The sequence below is a fragment of the Patagioenas fasciata genome, chromosome 22 (genome assembly GCF_037038585.1).
Source record: "Patagioenas fasciata isolate bPatFas1 chromosome 22, bPatFas1.hap1, whole genome shotgun sequence".
In the NCBI taxonomy this organism is placed as follows: domain Eukaryota; kingdom Metazoa; phylum Chordata; class Aves; order Columbiformes; family Columbidae; genus Patagioenas; species Patagioenas fasciata.
This window is the reverse complement of record NC_092541.1, coordinates 2,577,783-2,595,458: the sequence shown is the minus strand read 5'-3', so window position 1 is coordinate 2,595,458 and position 17,676 is coordinate 2,577,783. Positions and strand designations below refer to the sequence as shown.

Genomic DNA, 17,676 nt, shown 5'->3' with positions numbered 1-17,676 from the left:
GTGACTTGCGGCGGAAGTGCGGGGGCGTGGCGGCGCCGCCGTCGCCGCGCAGGAGGAGGGAGCGGTGGCGGCGGCGGCCCGTCCCGGTGCCGGGAGCCATGCGGCGGCCGTAGCCATGCAGCGCGCCGAGCTGCGCGACGGGGAGGCGGCAGCGGCCGCCGCCGCCTCCTACCGGGTGCTCAGCCGCCTGCTGGGCTATGGGGCCGGGCCGGAGGCGGGCGCGGCGGGCGGCGCCGTTACCGGCGCGGCGGGGCCGCTGGGCCCCGGGCGGCTGCCGGCGCTACCGGGCGGCGGGGCGCTGCGCTCCCCGCGGCCTCCGCCGCAGCTGATGGTGTTCCGCAACGCGGCGGAGGGCCGGCCCGGCGAGGAGGGCGGCCCGGCGGTGGGAGGCGGGAGCCCAGGCCCGGCGGGCGGCGGCGGCGGCGCGGAGCTGCTGTGCCCGCGGCACCGTTGCGCCCTGGAGCCCAAAGCCGCGGCGCGCTGGGGAGCGGCCCCGCCGGGCGGGCTGGAGCTGCAGCTGGCGGCGCTGGGGCTGCGGCCACCCGGGCTGGGAGCGAAGGCACCGGCGGGGCCCCCTTGCCCGTGCCTGGGCCCGCCGCCCCCCACCGGGCCCGCCGCCGAGGAGACCAGCGACGCGCTGCTGGTGCTGGAGGCGCTGGAGCCCGACGAGGCCGGGAGCTGCTCCGAGGAGGAACCGGGATCCCCCGGGCGCGCAGCCGCCCGCGCCGCCGGGAGAGGAGCCGCCGGCCCCGCCGCGCCGCCCCCCGCCGCCCCCGGGGGAGCCGGTCCCGGCGGCAGGAAGGGCTCCTTGAAGATCCGCCTCAGCCGCCTGTTCCGCACCAAGAGCTGCAGCGGCGGCTCGGCCACCGGGGACGGCGGCAGCGAGGGCCGGCGCGGCGGGGACCTGCCCGCCTCGGCCGGGAGCCTGACCGACGTGTGCGGGGCCCGCGGCCGGGAGCAGGAGCCGGGCAGGTACGGGGGGACCGGCCGCGGGGGCTGCTCCGTGCTTTGGGGGAGGTTTGGGGCTGTGGGGAGCAGCTGGGGGACCTTGGCGTTGGCGTTGGGGATGGTGTAACGGTGTGACCCGCGCTGCCGGGGGAGAAGAGCCACCAGTACCGGGACACCTGGCTGGTGGCACAGGTGCCATCCCACAGACAGGCACTGCGGCTGCCCATCGGCTCCGAACTGGGCTCCGGCCTCTTCTGAGCAGCTGCCAAAGCAGGTGGAGGAGGAACATGCTGCTCTGGCCCTGTGTCCCCAAAGGAGGTGCCAGGAAAATGTCCGGGAACAGGAGCTACTTGGAGCCCCAGGATGCCAAGCGCACCGGCCGAGCGAGGAAGCGATGCGTCCTGGCAGCTGGTGACACCGCGCTGGGACCCAAGGGACTGGTGTTTCCTCTCACCGTCTTGCAGAACCATTTCCTGTGGGTCACAAGTGTCACATTTGGGCTCCCGCCTCGGCGGGTGCTGCTGTGGGGGCTGTGCCCTCCTGCTGCCCTCGAGTGCTCCCTGGCTGGATGTGGCCAGAGGGACAAATCCTGCGACCTCTTGGTGTGGGACCCTGCACCCCCTGTTCCTCAGCCCCGCTGTGTCAACTCCAGCCTGGTGCTTCAGGAGAAGGCACGAGCTGTTGACATGAGCCGGGGAGGGTGAAGGGCTGCTCCGTACCCCAGCCTCCGGTTCGGATGGGCCTCCTGCGCTCCAGAACCCTCTTTCTGTGGCGTTTCCAGCAGCAGAACCGAGATTCCTGGTGGAGAAGGCCGGGAGAGCCTGCCCGGGCTCTGCGCAGCCACCCCGGGAGCACCTTTAAATAATTGCACGGACTCCGAGCGTTACAACACTCTCCCTGCGGGGCTAATTAACCTCACGTCAGGCTTTTGGGACACGTTGCCTCCTCGCTGCGGCTGCAGACCTGTTGATGGTTGAGCAGGAATGTTTCTCCAGCTTGACCGTGAAGATGCTGACCTTGGATCAGGCGTGACCCACAGCGCTGGATGTGGCCCAAAAAGCAACCAAGGCCAAAATTCCCCCTTCTTTGAAGCAAGGGATGGTTTCTGAGATGCAGCAGGTCCTGTGGCTTCCAGTTCCGGGAATCTCCCCTCGCTGACATGGGCTGGATTATCTGAACAGGGCTTTTTTAGGATAAGGGGTGCAGGGTTGGTAGGTGGTGATGGGACAGACAGTGACAGGACAGACGGTCCTTGCTGTCCCCGCTCTCATCACTGAAGACAAGTGGTTTGGGTTGGTGTGATGCCCATGCTCTCATGAGCACCTTAGACCTGGCTTAGCTAAGCTGGGCTTGCTGGGAAGTGAATATTCAGCCTCAGAAGACACTGCTTTTCTTTCCTGATGCAGCAGCGTTCGGGTACCGCTCACACCTAATTACTCCTCACACCTAATTACTTCTCCGTGGGGTTTTGGCATCATTTGGAGGTGACTGCACAACCGGAGGGCAGGAGGGGGAGTATTGGGAACGTGGTTTTGGTGGCGAGCAAGCTGGGAAGTGGAGGATTTGGTCCATGTGGATCGTTTCTTGCTCTCGCCCTGTGAGACATTCTGAGAAATCTCAGAAATCCATGGCTGTAAAACGCTGGCATAAAACGTAGCTGTTTTGGTAACTGCAAAATGCCAGCGACGCTTCTTCCCGTCTGGCCTAGTGGGTGGAACAGAGCTGTTACTATAAGATTAGTTGATATTAGTCCAAAGTGTAATTTTTTTGGTGTGTTCGTGTGTGGCCGATAATTGGTGAATTGTCCTCCTTTGGGGGAGAGCAATCCAACCTTCAAGAGGTGCAAGAGGCTTAAAATGAAAACACTTCCCAACGTTTTAATGAGGTTTTGTACATCAGGATGAGTTTCTGGCACCAGGGACGTGTTTCTTGTCTCACCTTGACCGTGGATCTGAGTCCTGGGGGTGCTGGACTCTGTGCCTCGGTTTACCAGCGTTTTCTGGGGATGGATCTGTATAAAACCCATGTCAATGACTTCGGGTTCGGCTCTTCTGCCCTTCCCCTGCGTTTTGTGCCCCTGTGGGACGCGGTGTCCTCAGAGCAGCGCGAGGACCCGACCTGTTTGTTGGGGTATTTGGCAATGCCTGGTCCCCAGAAATCTCGTGACATCCATTGTGAAACGGCTCCTGGGCTCTGGTTACTGTCCTGGCTCAGGGTTTTGCTTTCCAAAGGCTTTATTAATTACCTAGTTAGAGATTTGCTTAGTAGCAGGACGGAGACCCAGCTTTACAGCTTGGCTGCCCTACTTAAGCCCAAGCGCTGCTCTAGGAGGGGAATAAACGCAGAACTGAGCCAGCTCAGGCTCCGTGAAGGATGACGAAGGTTCTCCTGGTTTGAGAAGATCAAGGGGTGTTTTTCTCCCTATCTCTACTAAAGATGTTTTTCTTATTCCCTATAGGAAACACAGACTGACAAGAACTCAAAGTGCCTTTTCCCCGGTTGTCTTCAGCCCCCTCTTCACAGGTAAGGCTTGGAAAGGTTTACAGGGCGTTCTGCTGCGAAAAGAGCAGCACGTGGCAATAACATATAGATTAGTACATATTATATTGTATAGTATTAGTAGCAAATGCGGTTCGGTGCTGCCCTCCTGGGGTTTGGGGGGCTCAGACCCCATGTCCCACACCAGCCTCACACCAGCGGCTCCGTTGCGTGACAGCAATGGGAACCGAAACCTCTTTTGGGGAAAACCACCTTCTCCTGCGTGTTTGCCCTGTTTCCCTGTGTCCCGCTGGTTTCGGACCTTCCCCTTTCTGGGGGGTGAAGTTGCTGGTTTGTAGCAGCCCTTGGGGTTTTCTTGGGAGAATCCCGGCTCACGACTTGCGTGAGGAGGAATTTCAGGTCACAAGCGAGTCCTGTTCAGCTGCGTGGGGCTTTACGTGGCTTGTTATGAGGGTCAGATCCAAAATAACTTCATATTGAGGGTCTTTTTGCAGGGCAAAGGAGGCAAAATGTGATTTTTGTGGCGATAGGTGTGTTGGAAAAGCGGGTGAGTCGAGCTGGAAGCCTCTTGCTGCCGTTGATGGTGCAGAGCTCCCTTGATTTGACGGCTTCATTTGTCTTCCTGTGCTTTTAGGCTGATTTTCAGCTTCTCTGGTTTTAAGTTAGGCATCTTAGTTTGTGTCATTATTTTCCCAAGCAGCATCCTGCACCCAAAGCCTCTCAGCTCCGCTGAATTCCAGTTATTTAAAGTAAAAGCCTGTCCAGCTCCCTCTTATTGATTTTAGGAGTTGGTACCCTTGTGCTCTTCAGGTTGAAAGATATTTCTGTTTGATCAGCAACAGTATTTGTTGGCAAACTCAGGCTGGCGTTAACAGGGGTGTTACCAGGGTCTGGTGCCAGTGGGTGCCGTGCAGACCCATGAAACCATTTCCCAAACCTTACAGAGCATCAAACTGATTTATAAACAGCTCAAGAGCTCGTCCCCCTGGCCCCAGGGGAGCTCACGGTTTGTCCCACGGCCCCGCAGGTGAGACGGTGTCGCTGGTGGACGTGGACATCTCGCAGCGCGGACTGAGCTCCCCCCACCCCCCGACGCCGCCACCGCCGCCACGGAGGAGCCTCAGCCTCTTGGGTACCGTCCCACAGGGCATCCCCACCCCGAATCCCCCCGGGAGTGCAGGAACTGCCCCTCTGCCCGGAAAATAAGAGGGGAGGGTCAGGCTGGACGTGGGGAAGGAATTGTTGTCCCTGAGGGTGGTGAGAGCCTGGCCCAGGTTCCCAGAGAGGTGGTGGATGAACCATCCCTGGAGACATCCCAGGCCAGGCTGGACGGGGCTCTGAGCAACCTGAGCTGGTGACGATGTCCTTGCTCATGGCAGGGGTGGCACTGGGGCAGTTTGAATGTCCCACCAACCCAAACTAGTTGGACTGGGGGGGGGTCTCCATCCTCACTGCTCCAAGCAGCACCGCTTTGCTGGGGGTGTTTGGGGCGCTGGGTGTTGCGGAACTCGCTCGCGTTCCTGTTTCTCTGACCGTCTCTCGCCTCTGCTCTCTCCTAGACGACATCAGCGGGACGCTGCCCGTGCTGGTGGCTCCCATGGGCTCGTCCCTGCAGTCCTTCCCTCTGCCGCCGCCGCCCCCGCCGCACGCCCCAGGTCAGCCCCTGCAGCAGCAAGGCTCTGCCTCTCCTCTTTGGCCTTCTGGGCTTTGGGGGTTTTATTTCAATAAGCTTTAAGGCTGCTCTAACAGCAGCGGTGCCGCTGATGCGACTCTTGTTGCCTACAGGAGTTTTGCTGAAGCTCCTTGTTGCACCAGGTTGCACCTTGCCCTTCCTCCTCCTCTCTTCCCCCCCTCCTTCCTCCTCCTCTTTTCCCCCCCTCCTTCCTCCTCCTCTTTTCCCCCCCTCCTTCCTCCTCCTCTTTCCCCCCCTCCTTCCTCCTCCTCCTCTTTCCCCCCCTCCTTCCTCCTCCTCCTCTTTCCCCCCCTCCTTCCTCCTCCTCCTCTTTCCCCCCCTCCTTCCTCCTCCTCCTCTTTCCCCCCCCCTCCTTCCTCCTCCTCCTCTTTTCCCCCCCCTCCTTCCTCCTCCTCCTCTTTTCCCCCCCCTCCTTCCTCCTCCTCCTCTTTTCCCCCCCCTCCTTCCTCCTCCTCCTCTTTTCCCCCCCCTCCTTCCTCCTCCTCCTCTTTTCCCCCCCCTCCTTCCTCCTCCTCCTCTTTTCCCCCCCCTCCTTCCTCCTCCTCCTCTTTTCCCCCCCCTCCTTCCTCCTCCTCCTCTTTTCCCCCCCTCCTTCCTCCTCCTCCTCTTTTCCCCCCCCTCCTTCCTCCTCCTCCTCTTTCCCCCCCCTCCTTCCTCCTCCTCCTCTTTCCCCCCCCCCTTCCTCCTCCTCCTCTTTTCCCCCCCCCTCCTTCCTCCTCCTCCTCTTTTCCCCCCCCTCCTTCCTCCTCCTCCTCTTTTCCCCCCCCTCCTTCCTCCTCCTCCTCTTTTCCCCCCCCTCCTTCCTCCTCCTCCTCTTCCCCCCCCTCCTTCCTCCTCCTCCTCTTTTCCCCCCCCTCCTTCCTCCTCCTCCTCTTTTCCCCCCCTCCTTCCTCCTCCTCCTCTTTTCCCCCCCCCCCTTCCTCCTCCTCCTCTTTTCCCCCCCCTCCTTCCTCCTCCTCCTCTTTTCCCCCCCCTCCTTCCTCCTCCTCCTCTTTCCCCCCCCCTCCTTCCTCCTCCTCCTCTTTCCCCCCCCTCCTTCCTCCTCCTCCTCTTTTCCCCCCCCTCCTTCCTCCTCCTCCTCTTTTCCCCCCCCTCCTTCCTCCTCCTCCTCTTTTCCCCCCCCTCCTTCCTCCTCCTCCTCTTTTCCCCCCCCTCCTTCCTCCTCCTCCTCTTTTCCCCCCCCTCCTTCCTCCTCCTCCTCTTTTCCCCCCCCTCCTTCCTCCTCCTCCTCTTTTTCCCCCCCTCCTTCCTCCTCCTCCTCTTTTCCCCCCCCTCCTTCCTCCTCCTCCTCTTTTCCCCCCCCTCCTTCCTCCTCCTCCTCTTTTCCCCCCCCTCCTTCCTCCTCCTCCTCTTTTCCCCCCCCTCCTTCCTCCTCCTCCTCTTTTCCCCCCCCTCCTTCCTCCTCCTCCTCTTTTCCCCCCCCTCCTTCCTCCTCCTCCTCTTTTCCCCCCCCCTCCTTCCTCCTCCTCCTCTTTTCCCCCCCCCTCCTTCCTCCTCCTCCTCTTTTCCCCCCCCCTCCTTCCTCCTCCTCCTCTTTTCCCCCCCCCTCCTTCCTCCTCCTCCTCTTTTCCCCCCCCCTCCTTCCTCCTCCTCCTCTTTTCCCCCCCCCTCCTTCCTCCTCCTCCTCTTTTCCCCCCCCCTCCTTCCTCCTCCTCCTCTTTTCCCCCCCCCTCCTTCCTCCTCCTCCTCTTTTCCCCCCCCCTCCTTCCTCCTCCTCCTCTTTTCCCCCCCCCTCCTTCCTCCTCCTCCTCTTTTCCCCCCCCCTCCTTCCTCCTCCTCCTCTTTTCCCCCCCCCTCCTTCCTCCTCCTCCTCTTTTCCCCCCCCCTCCTTCCTCCTCCTCCTCTTTTCCCCCCCCCTCCTTCCTCCTCCTCCTCTTTTCCCCCCCCCTCCTTCCTCCTCCTCCTCTTTTCCCCCCCCCTCCTTCCTCCTCCTCCTCTTTTCCCCCCCCCTCCTTCCTCCTCCTCCTCTTTTCCCCCCCCTCCTTCCTCCTCCTCCTCTTTTCCCCCCCCCTCCTTCCTCCTCCTCCTCTTTTCCCCCCCCCTCCTTCCTCCTCCTCCTCTTTTCCCCCCCCCTCCTTCCTCCTCCTCCTCTTTTCCCCCCCCTCCTTCCTCCTCCTCCTCTTTTCCCCCCCCCTCCTTCCTCCTCCTCCTCTTTTCCCCCCCCCTCCTTCCTCCTCCTCCTCTTTTCCCCCCCCCTCCTTCCTCCTCCTCCTCTTTTCCCCCCCCTCCTTCCTCCTCCTCCTCTTTTCCCCCCCCTCCTTCCTCCTCCTCCTCTTTTCCCCCTCCTCTTTCCCCACGGTGATGGTGACCAGGGCTGTGTCTCCCCTGCAGACGCCTTCCCGCGGATTGTCCCTCTGCGGGGGACAGAGGGGCCCCCCGGCCAGCCCATCCCGCACCTGCAGTGCCCGCTCTACCGCCCAGACTCCAGCAGCTTTGCAGCCAGTTTGCGAGAGCTGGAGAAGGTAATGGGGACTTGGGGTGGTGGCAGCAGCCAGAAGGGCCAAACTGCAGGTCTAGGCTGTGATTTTGGGGGCTGATCAGCTCTTTCACAGATTTATGATCATCAGGTTAGGACAGGACTGACAAAAATCCTCCTGCCTTTCTCCCAGGGAGGTCTTTGAGTCTGGAGAAGCATTTTGAAAGGGGTGTCATATCACCTCTGTTCCTTTGCCACTTCTGGGTGGTGAGGAATGTGCTGCGCTCTCATCCAGGAGCGACAAGCCCCAACCATCCACCCTCCAGGGCGGATACAACCAGACGCTTCTATTTTGGCATTTAAAGGGGACTAACAGCACTCGCTGATGTTCCGCCTGTGTGTGTTCCCAGTGCGGGTGGTACTGGGGACCCATGAACTGGGAGGACGCCGAGATGAAGCTGAAGGGGAAGCCGGATGGGTCCTTCCTGGTGCGAGACAGCTCGGACCCCCGGTACATCCTGAGCTTGAGCTTTCGGTCGCAGGGCATCACCCACCACACCCGCATGGAGCACTACAGAGGTGAGAGCCGCGCTCCCTGGGCACCGGTCTGAGCTCTGTGGCTCAAACCGGTGCACCGGGCACTCTGAGATATTGGGGAATAGAGGGGTTTCCTGCACCTTTCCTCAGACTTTGCTTTGGGGCATCAAAGACTCTGCTCTGGTGGAAAGGTCTGGCTTGAAACTGATGATGGTTTTTGGGATTCCGAGATGCGATGTACAAGCAAGAGCTGTCATCCGTAGCCATTGGTGCTTCCCAAAATGAAGCTTTTGTCACTGTAAAATGAGAAATGATCTCTTGCTGTCATGGTTCCCCCCCTCGATTTGCTCCCCCCGGCCCCAGAGATGCTCAGCAGCGCTACCGGCCGTGCTTGGTCCCAGGCGGAGGTTTAATTCTGAGAACTCTTGGCACCCCGTTTGTGCCTTTTCGTCCTCCTGCTTCTCACCTCGCCCACGCGCTGCTTCTGCTTCTTCACGTGTGGTTTCTGCTCTGAGCCGGGTAAAACACCCCAGAGGCTCAATGCATGGGGGAAGAGCTGCCCTGGAACCAGCGGGCGAGCTTTAATACCAGCTGCCCGTAGAGCCTTGTAATTAAACATGCCTGCAAATGATGCTTCAGAGGCTTCTTGGCCAACCTGAGGAAACGTGAGGTTTGCAGCCCTTTGGAGCAAAGTTCTGCTTTTCCACCTTTGTGCCCTTGCCCCAGGGGTGCTGCTGGTGTTTTCTCCCAGTTCTGGTAGCAAAACTCTGCAGCACATCTGCTCCTGAGCCCTCTGATGAGAAGATACCCCAGCGTTAATTACAACCCGTCTAGAGCCAGTTCCCCCTCCCTGCCTGTTGTGTAATTAGGAGGGATTTTCATCACCCCATCCTTATGGAAATTCCAAGGAGCTCTTGCAGCTGGAGGAGGTCACTTGTATGGGGGATGCTTCTTCATCATTGAGCTTTGGAACAAACTTCTTTTGCTGATAGTTTCTTGGGTTTTGGGGCTGGGATTTGGTCTGGGAGCCTCCTGAGCCAGGTGTCCCCGAGTTCTCTGTCTCCATGGATGATGGCACCGCACTGGGGCTCAGTTTTTCGGGGTGCAGAGCCATTGTGTGTGAGCAGCTCTGTGCACCCCCAGGTGCCCTGTGCTGAGTGCACTGCAGCACCATGGAAAACTGCAGAGCCCAGCGCTTTGATAAACCCATGGAGGTGACAAATGGGGAGGCTGGGAACGGTGAGAGGACCCTTGACCCTCAGCTTCCAGGTGGATGGGAGGAAGAAACCAGAACATCTTTGTGTTTTAAGGGAGGCTGGTGTTTGTGCCTTGTCCTTTGCACCTACTGGCCCCTTCTAAGGGCTCATTGAATCCGAGATTCCCAATAATTAATTAGTTTTGTGCTCGCTGATGTCTAGCAGGTGCAAACCCAGCTCATCGCTCCCAGTGTGGGAGAGATAAGAGCCATCATTTCCCAGTAAAGCCGAGCTGTGGGGAGGATCGTGGAGCTGGAGCAGATCAGGGGTGTCGCACATGATTCAGGGGACAAACAACTGCGTTTTGGTGCAGGGAGGGAGCATCTGTCGCAGCACAAAGAGACAATGAGGCTGGTCTGACTTGAGGCTTAAACTTAACCCAGTTTAAGATCAGTAAATGGGTTTGAGGGCTGTTTACCCCGGGTTGCCCAGCTCCGGTTTCATGGTTTGGCACTGGAGCTCAGAGCACCCGCGGTGTCAGGTGGCAGCATGGGGGGGGCTGTGTTGGGGTGTCCTGACCCTGGTTCTAAGTTGGCAGTAATTTGAATTAAGGTGTTTGAAGCAGCTGATGAGAACATGGAGCTGCACCTGTGCTGAGGTAAGCGGGGCTGGCAGAAGAGGACTCTAAAGGTCTCCTCTTGCCGCTGTAACACGAAACGGTTTCTGTTCTCTCGGAAGGGACCTTCAGCCTGTGGTGCCACCCCAAGTTTGAGGACCGGTGCCAGTCGGTGGTGGAGTTCATCAAGAGGGCCATCATGCACTCCAAGAATGGGAAGTTTCTTTACTTCCTGCGCTCCAGGGTTCCGGGTGAGTCTGGGGGTGTTTTGCTGTGTGATCGGCCATCGGTCTGTCTGTCCGTCTGTCCTACAGAGCCGGTTCACGTGGCTTCGGGCTGCATCCCTACCCGCTGGCTTCTCAGTGTTGCCCTCTGCTGCAGACGGCGCTGATAACTGCAGCGCTCACTCGTAATGTGCCTGTGCTTTGGGGAGGAGAGGGATGGAAGGCTGGTTTTGCCAGGTACCTTCCAAAAATCCTTTTGGCTTAAAGATACTTTACCTTCCTGGTCCTGAGATCTCTTCCCCTTAGGGATAAGGCTTAGAAATCCAGGCAAATCTGAATCATTTGGGTTGGAAAAGACCTTTAAGATCATTGAGCTCAAGCATTACCAAACATTGGTACTTTAACCTAATACTGTAGAAATGACTTGCTCTAGAAAAATATCATCCAAAAATGAAATATCCCCCCCAATCAGCGCTGTGCCCTTCCTGAGGGTCCCTCGCTGCCTGGTCCCCCCGTGCTGCTGGCTCCTGCATCTCCATCCGGGAGCAGCCTCGGATGCTTCTTAGGGCTGCGATCCATGGGAAGCAAAGTCTGATCTCTACTGGGGGAACCTTTGGGATCCCCGCTGTGCCCGTTGGTGCCGTTCTCCGGCCGAACGGCTGCTCGGGGAGGGAGCTGTTTCCAGCTCCTCATTGCTGGCTGCGCTACTGGAGGCTCATGAGGCTCATTCCTTTTTGGGAGGAGAATGAGAAGTGGGGGAAGAATCCAGCCTTCAATTGACGGCTGTTCTTTGCTCTCTCAAAAGCCGCCTTGCAGCTTCCCAAGCTACCTCGAGCAGTTTGAGACCCTCTCAGTATGAAGAGCTCTCCCTTTTCTCCTTGCACTCTGTTGCCCTCGGATGAGCCAGCAGGAGGGGGTGAGAGTGTAACGAGCTTTGAATCCTGCAAAGACAGAGAAAACCTTGTGCTGTGCATGATCCTGGCTCCTGGAGATCCTTCCTGGGGCTCCTGTTGACCGTTTGGTTCTGTGGGCTCAATGCTTTGGGGAAGGAGGAGGTTTGGGGAGATGGATGGACGGACGGACGGACGCTGCTCGCTCCCAGGCTGTTTGCTGCGTGGGGAGCTGGTTGGAGCGAAGCCGCCACCGCCTCCACCTTTGTGCCTGACCTCATCACCCAAGAATGAGCGATTTTAGCACAGCTTGAGCTGACCCAATCCCCCGGGTTTTGGGCGCCTCGCTAGAGCTGCCCGGAGGGTTGTGCAGAGCGAAGCCGATGTGCTGGTCGTGCTGCCCGTCTGCTGCTTCGGCTTTTCTTCTGCATCCTTTTGAAACCCTGATACTTCTCAATATGAAGAGATAAAAAGGAGCTCGTGGTGTCCCAGGCTCTGCTGTTCTGCAGCCAGCCCTTCACATCAGAGCTGTTATTGGGGGTATTTTGCAGCCAAAGGGGTGTCACCCCTGGAAAGTTTGGCTCCCCAGTCCCAAGCGACCCAAAGCACTGAGCTCCTGGGGGATCTGTTGTTCTCAGCCTCACCAAGAGCTCTGCTTCCCCAGAGCCGCCTTTTCCTTTCCGAATCGGTTTCTGATACAACGCTTATCTCCAATATTGCGTTTTGTTGTTTCGCCAAGGTCTCCCTCCAACGCCTGTCCAGCTCCTGTATCCCGTCTCCAGGTTCAGCAACGTCAAATCCCTTCAGCACCTTTGCCGCTTTCGGATCCGGCAGCTGGTCCGGATCGATCACATCCCCGAGCTACCACTGCCCAAGTGAGTCCTGGGGACAGGGGACAAGTCCCTCTGGTTTCTACCTGGAGAAGTGTCTGGATCTGCAATGAGGGCTCTGGGAGGGACGAGGTGGCTTTTTCAGCCTTGGGACAGCAAGTTAAACGTCCTGGGGTGTGTAAGGATGCATGTGGGGGCGGCAACCAGCTCAGGAATGAGGTGTCACCTCCTTGCGCCGTCGCCTTGGGGTACAGCTCCTGTTTTGGAGGTGACAGCGCTGGGGGTTCGGGTTGTCCTTCGAGGCTGGGGTGGTTGTGGCTCGGGGTTAAAGCTTCTTGTCCATTCCCCAGGCCCCTGATCTCCTACATCCGCAAGTTCTACTACTACGACCCGCAGGAGGAGGTGTACCTGTCGCTGAAGGAGGCTCAGCTCATCTCCAGACAGAAGCAGGACACCGAAGCCTCCACGTAGCGAGTCCAACTCACCCATCTTGAGGCTGTCCCTGATGGTACGTGCGTGTGTCCCCAGTCCCATCCCGTCAAACGTGAATCGCTCTGATTGCAAAGAAAACACAAAACCCACCCAAAGCAGCTCGGGAGATTCGCTCTATGGCCTTTTACCATTGCCCAGCCTTGGGGAGGGGACTGAGGCTTTCAGGAGACAGCCCCAGGTTGCACCAGGGGAGGTTGAGGTTGGATGTGGGGAACAATTTCTCCCCCAAAGGGCTGTGGGGCATTGGAACAGGCTGCCCAGGGCAGTGCTGGAGTCACCATCCCTGGAGGGCTGGACAGACGGACATGAGGTTCTCAGGGACATGGGGCAGTGCCAGGGGTGGGTTATGGTTGGACTCAGTCTTGAGGGGCTTTTCCACCCAAAATGATTCTATGATTCTACTATTTTCTCTTGTGTATCGGTGCCCACGCCAGCCCGTGCTCGCTCTCGTGCCCAACCAACCGCAGCCTGATCAGCAGGCTGATCCCTCTCTCCTCCCAGCAGGAGCTGCTTTGTCACCATCCCGTGCCCGCTGTGCCAGGAGGAGACGCGCCCCGGCGAAGCTGTTCCTGCGGTGCCGCTCCTGAGCTCCGTTGTACAGAGAAGGGGGCTCCGGGCTCCCCAGAAGCGCAGCAGAGCGGGAGCGAGAGCCGCGGCTCCCAGCGGCAAGCGGAGTCTCAGCGACGCTGCGCCCCGCTCGCGGGCTCCCGCGGAACAAAGAATGTCACGGCACTATTTACGATTTTTTTGAAAGCTTTTTTTTAATTATTATTATTTTTGATGTTTTGTTTTGTTTTCAGCATGAGAATTAACTGTGTTATGATCGGCTGAATTTTATGTTTTTTATCCTCCCTTGGAAACTTCAAGGCGGGGAGAGATAGAGGAGGGGACTCTCGGGGAAGATCATCTGCTCCAGGAGGGATGGCAAGACTGATCTTTGGCCCTCGCTGAGCTGGGACGGAGCTGGAGAGCTGGGACGGACCTGGATTGCTGCTCAGGGACCGACTGAGCCAGAATCACCTGCAGCTCCATAGAATTAACCCCTGGGGATCACGCAGCTCCGAACAGCTGCACAGCTCCCCAGCATTCTAGGATTTGGGAGGAGAGAACCGGACCTGGTTTTGTGCAGCTGAGCTTTGCAGAACGCTCCTATGTGCTTTTAAGCTGAGCCTAAGAAAGGAGGAGCGTGTGAGCCGTTTGGATGTCCTGGAGCCTTCTGCTGAAGGGAACGGTTGGTGCTGCTGCCTCTGCGAACACTGGAAGATTTCGTGGAACCCACCGACAAGTGGAAGGGGATCCTGAAGCTGCTGCTGCACCCGTGGGCTGAAGGTACTTGCTGCAGCGATCTCCATCTCTCAGAGCCGTGGGGTTTGCACTCTCAGCCTTTCTCTGGCCACCTCCCAAAGCTGTGAGTGAATCGAGTGGCTTCTGTTGAGCGGTGGAGGATGCTGAGCAGGAGCCACTGGGGCATCGAGTCATCTCCGGGTGTCTTGGAGCAAGAAGCAGATGACTGAGGGTCCTTCTGGAGCAGCAGCTGATCCGCATGAGCCTGCTTGCTGCTTCCCCCCCTCCACAGAACCGCAGCAGCTCAGAAATTGCCGAACCAAGAGAGGTCGGTGGCTCTTGTGTTTCTGGGTTTGGCACTGGCTGCAAGACCCCCCTGCACCTTCAAATCCCGGCTTTCTGTTCCATCCACTCCACTGAGCTTAAAGTTGGCCTGAAGTGATGCTGAGAAGCCTGGAAAAGCACCTTTTCTTCCTGGGTTTGAACAAGTGGGCGTCCCTGTGCTCTCACTCCATCCGAAAACATGGTGCCATACGTGGTCTGAAGACGTGGTGCCATGCACTCCAGGTCTCCGGATCCCAGATCCACACCCTCAGGAGCTGCTGGGACTTGGGTCTTGCCCTGCAGAATGATGATTTATGTCCTTGAATTCGACACCATTGTGTGGGTTTTAAAGCAGCCTGGAAACATTCAGATTGTCCGTCCCCGCCAAGCATCGCTGCGAGGGGTGCTAAGAATCCCACCCCCCTTTCTTCACCGTCACCTCTGGTCTCTGTTTTGGTCTTGGACAAAACAAAGTACGTTGTTTTTAAAAAGGATTTGACTTCCAGATGAAACTAATAACTAAGCTTCAAAACCTGTAGAAATACCTCATGGGACACAACTCACTACTGACTTTGCATTGCGTTGTCGGGGCGATGCTGCCCCAAAACCAGCATATCCTGACCCTGGGGGAACTGGGGTTGATGTGGTCTCCAGCCCCTGTGTCCCCTCTGTTTGGGGACCAGCGTTTGTCCCCCAGCTGTAAACCTGCAGCTCACCCCGAGTTACGGCAGAGCCCGCGAATTAACGCGACTGCTTTGATTGAAACGCACAGCGAATGTCAGGGGAGGGGAAAAGCATCTGTGCTTGTGCAGGTGAAGCTCGAACACCCGCACACACGGCCCTGCTGCTCCTCCCTGTGCTGGAGATTTGAATCTTCCAACTTATCCTTGGACTGAAAAGGAAAAAACCGTCCTGAGCGCAAATCCTGGGCTGATACCTGAAGTGTCCAGCTCCGTGCCCGTGATAAATGGTGTTTGTGTGTGTCCTGCAAAGCTTCTCTCCAAAAAGAGACCCCGGAGACAAGAACGTGATGGTCTGGGCTGGGGTGATGGGTGATGAGCTGCCAGTCTCTTAAAAAAGCCACGGAGAAGCCCCTATGTCCCCCTTCCCCGGCCTGGGATGGAGACGGCGCTGGCTGCTTTGGGAATGGAGAGCAGCTGAACTGGGGAAACTGGTGCTCACTGGGAAGGGTGCAGGGTCCATCCTGCCCATGTGGGGCTTGAAACACACAACCTTGTGCCATGCTGCTGTCCTGCACCCCTGTGTCACCTGGGGAGCTCCCTGTGTCCCCAATGGCTCCCTGTGTCCCCACACTCCCCGTGGTGGTGCACGGGGCAGCTCTGCTGTGTTCAGACCCCTTGAAGCAGTAGCCAGACTTAAGGGGCGATACTTGAATTCCACACCTCCAACAGGCTGATTTTGGGGAGAATGTAGGATTTCTGTTAATCTGAACCCTGTTCTTTGTGGGGACAGCCCCTGACAGTTGGGATCCATCTACAGTAGCTGGAATGATGGAGGATAAGCGGTGTTGGGCTGCTGGGACACTGATGTGTCACCTTGGTGTGTGTCCCCATGGCAGATGCTCCTCAGCTGAAGGATCTGAGCTGCTCTTTGAATATGGAAAAGGTCCAGAGCTCAGTTTGGGGTTTGGGTGTGAGCAGAGGGGTCCCTGCTGGGGGGGACGATGGTTTTTGTGGGTGCGGGCGGCTCCATCCATTCCTGCCCATGGACCCCCATCCCCGGTCGGGCGGGATTGCTGCCGCGTGTGGGTTCGGAGCTTGGTTCTGGAGGGTGCTCTCATCCTGCTGATTCACAGCATCCTTTGTCCAACCTTGAATTCTGCAGAGGTTGTCACCGTCCCCCTCCGTCCACCGGAGACGGGTGAGCGATGAAACGGGCCATGAAAACTACCAAAGCGTGGAATAAAGCGCCTTTTTCAGCTGGATGGGTCCGACCTGGTTGGCAACACCCTGTGGCTTCTCACCCTTGGTTTGGGTGGGAAGTGCTGGTTAGGTATCTGGCCCCTTTTTAAACCCAAAACCAAGGTTTTTCACAGGGATTTGTGTCGTTGTGCCTGTGCGGGGACCCAGGTGGGGGCTGCAGGTGACGCTTGGGGCTGAACCCTCATCGGGGAGCGTTTTGGGGAGGAAATGACTGAAAAGGAGCAGATTTGGGCAGCCGATGAGCGCCAAGGACTCTCCAACCACCCTTTGGTAAAAACGCAGCTTTTGCTTAATTTTACTTTTTTTTTTTTTTAATTTTTTGTGTGTGCTTTATTTATTAAAATAGTCGCTGTATAATTTATTTTCATAAACTATATTAAAAGTTACTAAATGGTAAAAAAAAGAAAAACAAAGCAGACTTGCAGGCCAATCTTTCAGAAGAAAAAAAGATGTGGTTTTTTTGATATAAACACGACAAATGCACTTTTGGGTGTGTTTGGTTATTTTGGGGGCTGGGGGGGGGGGCCTGGTTGTACCTGTGGGTTTGTCTGTATATATTGTATTAATAGGCATGTTTGGCCTCTCGTGTGAGCCGTCCGTACCTGCTGCAGGTCCTGTGGGGGAAGCTGGCGTGAAGTTCCCACATTTTGGGGTTTCTTTGGGGTATTTTGGTTTGGTTTGGGGTTTTTTTTAAGTGACTCCTGTGTTTGTAACTCATTTCTAGCGTCGTTTTGGTTCATTTTTCTTTTCGGCTGAGGGGGTGGGAAGGGAAGAGAGCGAGGGTTTGAAAGAATAAAATCGTTGGAAATTGTTCTCTGTGCTGTGTTTCATTTGGAGTCCTGGGTCACTGATTTACCCCCTCCCAGGGTCCTCACTTGCATCCCCATGGGGGGTGTGTGGAGATGTGCTGGTCCAGCTCCTGCCCCCCAACTTCCCCTCATCGCCCCCCGGGGGGCACGGGACCCACGTCCCTACATCCCCACCCTCTATCAAACCGCTTTGAACACCCCTGAGTTTGGCAGATCAAAGGCTGCGAGGTGACAGAATGGGGCTGAGATGGGGGGTGTGCAGCCCCCCCGCCATGGCTGCTGCGTGTGAATGGGGGGGCTTCATCCCCCCCTCCTCATCCTCCTCTATCACTGGGTGTGAGGCAGCAAGGGGGTGTTGGGGTATGGGGGGGCTGGGGAGCCCTGTTCTCCCCCCACACTTCTGCTTCCCCCCCAACCTTTGCGCCCCCTTCCCCCCCCACTTTGCCCCCCCCCCGGCCTTTGCCCCCTCCCAGCCTTTGCCTTCCCCACCGCCTTTGCCCCCCTCTGTGCCGCAGTGTCACAGCCATGGGGACAGTTCCCCCGGCCAGGGCTCTGCGTGGGGACAAAGGGCCCTTTGACGGGACCAGACGGGGGATCCGACATCGGGGCGGGAGGGGGGGCCTCCTGGGGAATTTTGTTTCTTGGCTGCTCCGATCCCCGGGGGCTGGAGCCAAAATGCCACCGCCCGCCCCCCCACATCACGAGCCCCGCGGGCAGGATTTGGGGTTCGCCCCGTTGGGAACCGCTGCACCCCGGGACTCGCCCTGCACGGGGGGTGCCCCAGGGCCATGGGGACCCGCAGGGCTGGGACAACCCCCCTGTCCCCCCCCCAGCCCCATAAAGCCCCTTTGTCCGCCGCCTCCGAACCGCCCTGGAAAAGCCCCAACATGGCTGCGCTGCGCTGTGCTTTATTTTTAACAGCTCATTAGCATCAGAAAACAGCGAATTTCCCCCGCGCCCCCCCCCACGGCGAGG

General features: G+C 58.2%; 1 protein-coding gene across 1 annotated transcript; it reads left to right on the top strand.

Annotated features, from left to right (window-relative positions):
- The first annotated feature begins 39 nt into the window (after window positions 1-39).
- Window positions 40-16,704, top strand: SOCS7 (suppressor of cytokine signaling 7). Its single transcript, XM_071818031.1, is given in 12 exon segments — window positions 40-711; window positions 713-789; window positions 792-972; window positions 3,407-3,471; window positions 4,475-4,579; window positions 5,007-5,102; window positions 7,472-7,602; window positions 7,967-8,135; window positions 10,028-10,156; window positions 11,759-11,894; window positions 12,200-12,357; window positions 12,843-16,704. Coding segments are annotated over 11 exon segments (1,806 nt in total). The 5' UTR covers window positions 40-115; the 3' UTR covers window positions 12,321-12,357; window positions 12,843-16,704.
- The last annotated feature ends 972 nt before the right edge of the window (window positions 16,705-17,676 follow it).